General features: G+C 65.9%; 4 protein-coding genes across 4 annotated transcripts; 3 read left to right on the top strand and 1 right to left on the bottom strand.

Annotated features, from left to right (window-relative positions):
* Window positions 1-228: 228 nt before the first annotated feature.
* EMIHUDRAFT_122109 (hypothetical protein) lies at window positions 229-806 on the top strand (the record flags this gene model as incomplete). The annotated part of the gene is made up of 1 exon (XM_005791475.1): window positions 229-806. A coding segment is annotated over one exon (578 nt), but the record flags the coding sequence as incomplete, so codon positions are not given.
* A 334-nt stretch (window positions 807-1,140) lies between these two features.
* EMIHUDRAFT_446858 (hypothetical protein) lies at window positions 1,141-1,791 on the top strand (the record flags this gene model as incomplete). The annotated part of the gene is made up of 2 exons (XM_005791474.1): window positions 1,141-1,155; window positions 1,345-1,791. The coding sequence occupies exon 2, from the start codon at window positions 1,627-1,629 to the stop codon at window positions 1,786-1,788; it is 162 nt and encodes a 53-aa protein (XP_005791531.1). The 5' UTR covers window positions 1,141-1,155; window positions 1,345-1,626.
* A 228-nt stretch (window positions 1,792-2,019) lies between these two features.
* Window positions 2,020-2,448, bottom strand: EMIHUDRAFT_251550 (hypothetical protein; the record flags this gene model as incomplete). The annotated part of the gene is made up of 2 exons (XM_005791473.1): window positions 2,020-2,229; window positions 2,392-2,448. The coding sequence occupies 2 exons, from the start codon at window positions 2,446-2,448 to the stop codon at window positions 2,020-2,022; spliced, it is 267 nt and encodes an 88-aa protein (XP_005791530.1).
* Window positions 2,449-6,517: 4,069 nt separating this feature from the next.
* Window positions 6,518-8,091, top strand: EMIHUDRAFT_446857 (hypothetical protein). Its single transcript, XM_005791472.1, has 3 exons — window positions 6,518-7,241; window positions 7,450-7,510; window positions 7,708-8,091. The coding sequence occupies exons 1-3, from the start codon at window positions 6,605-6,607 to the stop codon at window positions 8,072-8,074; spliced, it is 1,065 nt and encodes a 354-aa protein (XP_005791529.1). The 5' UTR covers window positions 6,518-6,604; the 3' UTR covers window positions 8,075-8,091.
* Window positions 8,092-8,436: the final 345 nt, after the last annotated feature.

Here is an 8,436-nt window from a genome sequence, read left to right as displayed (position 1 = left end):
CCCCTCTCTCTCTCTGCCGACGACCCGGCTCGCACTGTCTCAGCCTCCACAGCCCAGCCGCGGCCGCCCTCCCACCGCTGCTGAACCCGCCCTCTCCCGCCGCCACGCCTCCCCAGAGCACGCCCCCCACCTCGCCGCCGCGCCCACGACACCCGAACCCACCATCCCCTACCCCACCGTACCCGAACCCACCCTCCCCTACCCCACCGTACCCGAACCCACCCGCAGGGGAGCTGGCCAAGGCGGGGCTGGGACCGGAGCACGTCAAGGCGCTGGTGGCGTCGCTCAGCGACACGTACCGCAGGGTCGCCTTCCCCGCCGCCGCCGCGCACGCCGCCGAGGACCAGGCGGCAACGGCGAAGACGTGCGGCAACGGCGCGGCGAGCAGAGGCAGGGCGGGCGCGGCAAAGGTTGCCCCCGCGCGGAGAGCGGCGCCGCCGCGTCCCCGCAAGGGCTCGGCTGGCGGCGCGGGCATGGAGGCGGTGGCGACGACAGAGGAGGAGGGGGAGGAGGAGGGGGGCGCCGCCGACCAGAGCGACGGCCGGCGGCAGGTTGCGCGCTCGAGGGGCGGCAGCGGCGGCGGCCGCGGACAGCTGAAGAGCAAGCGCGAGGATAAGAAGAGCTTGCTCCTGGCGGCCGCGGAGGATGCCGCGGCGGACGAGTGCTCGGACGGCGAGGGTGGGGGGGCAGCCTACAGGAACGGCTCGGTGCACGGCGCGAGGGCGGCGTCGGGGAGGCTGCCAGAGGGGGGCGGCGATGGGAGCCAGAGCCCGGACGAGCGCGAGACGCTGCGTGGCAGCAGCTGAAGCGGCACACTCTTGACTCACCTCTCCTCCCCCTCTCTGTGACTCGCGCACCTCGGTGGTGCGGCGAGAAAGCGTACTGTTTAGCAGCTCACCCTCTCTGTGTGATGGTTATGGCGGCGCGGGCCAGATGTCATGGACGGCGTGTATGCGCTCTGTCGGAACCGCAGCGGCGCGCTCGTTGTTGAGCGTCTGTCTCCGGGGTGGAGTGTAGTTGTTGGTGTGTGCATGTGTGTGTGTGTGTGTTTTATTTACCCGCACCGCGGTGGAAGAAAAGAAAACCCCTCTGGGTCCGAGAAACGCCGAAGTTTCTATACCCCTGTCATCCTTGCTCCCAGCGCGTCTCGCAAAGGAGAGCCCTCATCGCAGCGGCCTCTGCTTCAGCGCCACAACTGCCACCACACGCCGGCAGCAGCCACACAAACGACGCTCATACCATCGCCACACCACCAGTCATTACATTCGCCACGACGACGCTCACCTGAGCACGCACGCCACTTCCCGCTGCCGCTCCACTCACGTACGACCCCAACCAACGCAGGTCACCAATATGCCCACCTCGCACTTGAACGCGCTGCTCGTCTCTACGGCAATGGCGTCCTATCTCCTGGGCCGAGCCGTTGCCACCAAGCAGCAGCACATCGGGAAGTTTGGTGGCACGGTTTGGCCATCGAGCCGACTGTTGCCGAAGAACCCGTTCGTCTTTTGAACCTCTCGTCTACAAATAGCGCTCAGTGTGTGGATCAGCGAGATCAATCTCTCAAATTACCTGAGTCCGAGTCAGCAGTGACTGCACGGGGTCCGCACACATGTGACATGAGACATGACTGCGCACGGCCCGGCGGGCGTGCAGCACGGGGCCGTACGGCGGTCAGACGTCAGTCGTCCCCTCGCCAGATTGACAGAGCGTAGTGCCAGCCTCCTGTTCTTATATGTACGTACTCTCTCTTATGTATGTGAGATGGAACAGAGCTACATACACTGAAAATATGGAGCGTGGAGTGGGCCTGCGGCGGACGGCCAGGGTGCGGGCGGGGTGTGCGCGCCGCCGGCGCCGGCCCACCCACGTCCTTCGTCACCCTGTCACATGACACATGCACAACCATGAATAGAAGGCCAGAAGCGGCTGGCACACGTAGCAACGCGTCCGATGTGTGTCTGATGAGACTCTCTCAGGCACTAGAGGAGCCAGCCGCAGCAACAGTCACGCCTGATGTCAGTCAGGACCGCGAGCAGTGGTAAGCGCAAAGTCGGCCTCGAACTCCTCGCGGTCGCGCTTGCGCGCCGCGCCGTCCGGGCCGTAAGAGCCGAGCCTGGTGTTGGCCCGCTCTAGCCAGCCGTAGAGGAGGGGGCGGCAGCGCTTGTAGGCCAGAGCCCCATCCACCGCCTCGCACCAGCGCATCGTTGCGGGCGGCAGGCGGAGGACCTTGGTGGCGGACGGGAAGGCGTTGGGGATGGTGGCGGTGTCTGGCACGGTGAGACGCGGGACAGGGCGGAGCAGCCGGCGAAGGCAAAGCTGCCGATGGAGGTGAGGCCAGCTTATCTAGGGTACCATACTTCCGGGCCGGTGTGCGGGGAGCGATGGAACCTTAACGACCGCCCAGAAGCTTTCTGAGCGACCCAATCGGGCCAGGATCATCAGCATATGTCCCCTCCACAACATCGTGGGCGTTTGAGCGGTATTTGAGGAGCGCCACGACTCTGAAGTTCGGCCGGGTGGTCTGCAGACCCCCCCCCCCCGGAGCAGCAGAGGCTCCGGGGGGTCGAAAAGTCGACGCTGGGAGTCGCACTCGTCAAGCCATCGCAGCACCACGCGGTCCGCACGTACCGCCCACACCCCCTCCACCGCTTAGAAGGCGCAGATCGACCGCCGGGCCGCGTAGTCGTCGTTAAGGAGCGGTTTTCGGAGCCGTACGAAGAGGTCCAAAACGGGCGAATACATGACATCAGAGTACGGGTGTGGGGAAGGCCCTAAAACGGCGGGAGCGGGGAGGGGTAGGGGGTGGCGGGTGCCACGGTGCCTGACGTGATTGTGGGCGTCTCGAGGGGTCAGGATGTCTTTCCAGCGTGCCGTCATCTCCCGTCCCGCGTCCACCACAATGGAAGAATAAGAAAGAGTTTACGGCAGCCTCGAGCCATCTCGGGACGCCATCTCGCCCCTCAGGCAGCCGATGGTGCCGGGGGAGAGGTATGTCCCTCTGCCGCAGCCCGGCTTCCGCTGGAACGTCCTCGACTACGGCGGCCCCAACACCATCTCGTCTCCGCTGCGCAACAGCCCGCCGCTGCGGCGATTTGGGCGTCGCGCTGGCAATGCCTGTGGCAGCGGGCCGTGACCGGCGTCTCCCCACAACTCTGCCTGTGAACAGGCACGGTGTGGCACTGCCTGTGGCAGCGCTTCCCGCACCAGCGGAGGCGGGGCGGCGGGGTTTCGGGGTTTCGCCGCCGGCACACTGCGCGTGTTGGCGACACGAGGCCGCGTGCGGCAGGATCCAGGAACGCGATGTTTGCGCTGAAGCCACCACGGCTACCAGATGTCTCAACTGGCAGTTGAATCGTAATGTTCCACTCGACCAAAAAGAAATGTCTTTCAAAAGCGGCGGGGGCATGCACGCGCCACGCGCCGCACACTCAGGCGAGGGACTTCAGCACACTCCACGCCGTGTGGGGCTACGACACACTGTAGCACGCACACAACGGCGACTACATCAAGACAGCGAAAGCCTTCATCCGCACCGCCGCCATCGGCGCCACCGCCTCCCACGCTCCCACTGCCGGGTCGTACCGCTCGACCGAGCTGAGGCGATTTAAACCGGGACCCATTCCGCTTGCGACATAGAGCTTGCCGTCGAGCGCCGCCACGGCGTGAGCCTCCCGCGCCTCTGCCATCGGCGCCACCGCCTCCCACGCATCCGTCCCCGGGTCGTACCGCTCCACCGAGCTGAGGTAGCCGCCGTCGTCGTTGCTGCCTCCCACCGCGTACAGCTTGCCCTCGAGCACCGCCAGGGCGTGATGAAACCGAGCCGTCGTCATCGGCGCCACCGCCTCCCACGCATTGGCATCCGGGTCGTACCGCTCCACCGAGGTGAGGTAGCTGGGGAAGCCATCCTCGTCGAGGTTGTGGCCTCCCACCGCGTACAGCTTGCCGTCGAGCGCCGCCACATCATGGTCGTCCCGCTCCGCCGCCAGCGGCCCCACCTCCTCCCACGCACCCACCGCCGGATCGTACCGCTCGACCGAGCTGAGGTAGCCGTCCTCGCCGTTGAAGCCTCCAACGGCATAAACCTTGCCGTCGAGCATCGCCACGGCGTGACCCGCGCGTGGTGTCGCCATTGGCGCCACCGCTTCCCATGCGTTCCTAGCCAAGTCATACCGCTCCAAGAGGTTGGAAGTTGCGTCGTCAGCCCCACTCATGCCGCCCGCTGCGTAGAGCTTGCCATCAAGCACCGCCATGCCTGCATTTTCACGTGCCGAAGGCATCGGCGCCACAGCCTCCTCCTCCCACTCGTTTGTGGACGGGTCGTACCGCTCCATCGAGTTGAGGTTATCGTCGTCCTCATCGCGGCCGCCAAACACGAGCATGCGCGGCCTCTCGCGCTTCGGCAGCGTCTCCCTCCAGCCGCGGCGCCACGCGCGGCACGTTCCTTTGGCGGCGTGCGCCTTGGTCGGCAGCTGGGCGAGGATGTGCGGGGCGAGGTCCGGCGAGAGGAGGACCTCGGAGAGCACCCACTCGGGCTGCTCCACGAGCCGTGCGGCGTGCTCCTCCGCCACGCGCAGCGCGGCGTCGCTCGCGCCCGCCTGCGCCTCGATGATGGCGCACAGCTGCGCTGGCGAGAGGCCCGCGACGCGGGCGCCGATGCGGTGGGAGGCCATTGGCGCGGGCGGCCGCGGAATCCAGGATTAGGTGCAAGTTTGAGAGCAAGTTTTGAGGATTCGCTCGCAAGGGTGTGCGGGATAATTGCCTGTGCTCGGTGCGTATTCAATGAACAGCTGCCTCTGGAAGGCACCGAGAGATACCAAATGGCGCAAATGACCAAAATCAAGATTGTGTAACGCGGGCTGTGCCACTGTGAAATGGAACTAGCCGGTACCTTCTCTCTCTCGACGCGTCCACCCGACTGCGCGGCTTGACGGCTGTCGTGCTGCGGGCACGACAGCCGTCAAGCTCTTGCCGCCGTACCGGTCGGCTGGAGACGCGCGCGCGCGACTCCCAGGGCAGTCTTTGGCATGGCCTCGCCTGCCTGCGCACCCGTGCGTGCATGTCGCGCGCAAACATGGTCCTGCGCGTTGGCGCTGCCCACCATTGCGCCATTGCGCGCATGTGGACACGACCGTCGGTGACCACAGCAGCGTGTGCCTCTTGTGATGTACATGTATTTTAGCTCTAAAACTCGCCCGGCGAACACCGACTGCGAGAGAGGGATCGCACGCGCGTGGCGCGCCAGCAGCAGCCCGGGGGGAGGGCGCGCTCTCTCTCTGCCTCTGCGCAGAGCTCTGGGCAAGTGCGTGTGAGGCGCGCAGAGCGCGCGTCCGTTGCACGGTCCGACTAGGGCACCAATCGGCGCCGAACGCGCGCGCCAGAGCGGGCTGGGGTCGCTCGGTACATGCCCTGGCGCGCGCCAGGACGGCTGCCGAGGGCCTGCGGCAGGGGACGAGGGTGAGCTTCAAGCACCAGAAAGGACCTCACCGCCTGGGAGGATCTGCTCTGGGGTGACAGGGGATGGTTGGGTATGCGTGGCTACGTGTGCTATTGTGTGCTACTGGAGATCTGGGACCCTTCTCGGGCCCTCTCGAGCTCTGGCGCAGCGCCGCGCTGCAGGCTGTGCGAGTGGTGTGACGGCGCGCCTCTCGGTGGTTGGGCGTAGGTCGTGCCGTTGGAGGCCCGGAGCCGCGGCGGCGAGTCGCGCATATTCGTCGCCGGCGCGCGCGCCGGCTGTGAACAAACGTAGTCGAGAGGGGACGCACGCACGCGCCCCTTGAAACGAGGCTCGGCCGTCCCACAGACTTGACGAGGCGAGACACGCCTTTGTATTTAGCGGGAGGAAGCCAGGTGGGGTTTAGCCCAATGTGTTGCAGCGACGCGGGAGCGCCGACGATGATGACGCCGGCGTCAGTCTCAGATTTGCAAAGCTGATCCACGTCCGTCTCATACGCCAGGTGCGGAGTGCCTGCTGGCAGCGCCGGCACAGGCGACGTGATTGATTCCCAGCAAAAGTTTCGGTCGCACCGCTGCTGTGAGAGGCCGAGATCGTGAGATGAACGGCACGTCCTCCTTCCGCACGCAGCCCTCCATATCCGTGACTGCAGCCAGGAAGGAGGATTGAAAGCGCCATCTACGGTCGAAGCTTAGTCTTTGATCCGCAGCGGATGCGAAGCCAGTCCCAAGCGGCCCAAAGCAGTGAATGAATTCTCGAGTCACAATACTCACACACTCCGCGGGTCACGGGACTGGCGCACACTGGCAGTAACAGTAGGTAGGTAGGTAGAAAGGTGAAGAACAGCCAGGCTCGGACTGGACACCAACGCGGTATGGGTGGACGCTGGACAGATGATGACGACACGCACGAGCGACACACAGACACAAAAGAGCTCACAAGACACACAGCCAGCGGGCTGCCACACACCCTGAGTCGGCTTACACATAACTCAAGGCCAGTACACAGAAGTGGGGTTCACTCTCAAAAAAGAGAAAAAATGCCGAAAAGCAGGCTCCGACGCCGCCTTGGACTAGCGACCGCACGCTCCTCTGCCAGCTCCTCTGCTACTCTCGCGCCTCCTCTGCCTGCTCCCACGACATCGCCAGCATGCTGACCGTAGAAGCTCCGCAGCACGCCGGCACGGCGCGGACGGCAGCCTGCCTCTCCACGCCTGCCCTGCTCGCCTTCGCCCTCTGCGCCACCGGAGCCGGTGCCGTCGCCTGGCATCTCAACGCCGCCGCGCCCGCCGCCGCCCGCCCTGGCATCCCGCTCTGCTCCAACTCGTGCTCCAAGCTCTTGGCGCACCTGAGCGCCATCGGAGTCACCGACTATACGGGCGAGGGCACGTGCGACGACGGAGGCAGCGGCTCCAGCTCGAGCGCCTGCCTCTACGGCACCGACTGCAGGGACTGTGGTCCCCGCAAGAGCCTCGAGCCGCCGCCGCCTCCGCCAGCGCCAAAGAGCTTGCCCAAGATGGGCACGATAACGCCGACGTCGACGACGACGATTGCTCTCTTCTCGGGCGTCGGCGGGAAGGGCGGCGTGACGCTGTACAAGGGCGACAACGTCGGGATCATGAACGAGGGGGTCAAGGCGGCGGGGGTGAAGAAGGGGCTGCACCGGCTGGGCGAGGTGTCGAAGCAGCTCGGCCTCGAGCTCGAGCTCGGCTCGCCCCGCCGTCCCCGCCCCATCCTCGCGCAGGACAGCGTCTCCCTGAAGGCGATGATCAACGGCTTTTCGGACGGCGCGCGCCGCCCCCCCACACACACAGAGACACACACAGACACACACAGACACACACACACACACACACACACACACACACACACACACACACACACACACACACACACACAGAGAGAGAGAGAGAGAGAGAGAGAGAGAGAGAGAGAGAGCAGAGAGAGAGAGAGCAGAGAGAGGGAGAGCGTGATGCCACGGCGCGTGAGACGGAGGGCGGGAGAGAGGCGCTCTCACTCGCACGCCGAAGGGCACGGGCCGCGCCGGTGACGCCCGGTGCGGCGCCGCAGGCGTGGCGAAAGGCGCGGCTGAGAATGCCGACCCGGAGAGCGGGCTCGGCACGCAGATACAGCAGGGCCTGCAGCACGTGGGCACATTCGCGTACAACCAGGCGCTGGGCACACGCCGGCGGTGTGTGTGTGAACGGAGCGAGGTGGGAACAGCGGCTCCTCACACGTCCAGCTGTGGACTAGGCGCTGGGCATGCCGGCGCCGCCGCCGCCCGGCATCGCGGCCATGCTCAAGTCGGGCATGGGCGACAAGTGGGGCTAGGCGGGAGCGGGGTGTGTGTGCGCAGGGTGTGAGTGAGACGCCTCCGCTGCTGCACTTCTTTGCGCGCCCTCTTCTGCGGCGCCGTCGTCAGCAGCCGCGCGCCATCAGAGAGCAAGCCCAGTGTCGGTGGGGCGACTCTCGGTGGGGCGACTCTCGGTGCGGGGCGCGAGGGCGGCCGCGTGTGTTTGGGCGAGGCGGCGGGCCGTGGCGGGTGAGGTGTGGGAGAGAGCGGGACCTTGAGAGGGGCGTGTGTGCGTCTGCGACTTTGATGGCTCTGATACTACCTTAAGGTGTATACTAAGTGGTGGTGGTCGCGCCGCACGATTGTGCCGCGTCTAGCTCTGACTGGTCTCTGCCAACGGGCCGTTTTGGCTTTTGCGAACGGGGGGGTATAGCCTATCCTACTCGCGCTGGAGCGGCTCACAACCACGGAGGCGACGCCTCGAAAGTGGTGCGGGACGCGGTGCGAACTCGCGGCCATGCATGTACACGGTGCGAAGGGAGGCGGCAGAGGACACAGAGAAGAGGGAGATAAAGCCGTAGTGGACCGACGGACGTACGGGCACATGTGTCAGAGCACGCACGAGTGGGTGTGCGAACAATTTCGATCAGACAGTGAGGCCGGGGTCGCACACGGCAGGGGTGGCGGGA

The sequence above is a fragment of the Emiliania huxleyi genome (genome assembly GCF_000372725.1).
Source record: "Emiliania huxleyi CCMP1516 unplaced genomic scaffold EMIHUscaffold_1125, whole genome shotgun sequence".
NCBI lineage: Eukaryota > Haptophyta > Isochrysidales > Noelaerhabdaceae > Emiliania > Emiliania huxleyi.
This window is presented reverse-complemented; position numbering and strand designations above follow the sequence as displayed.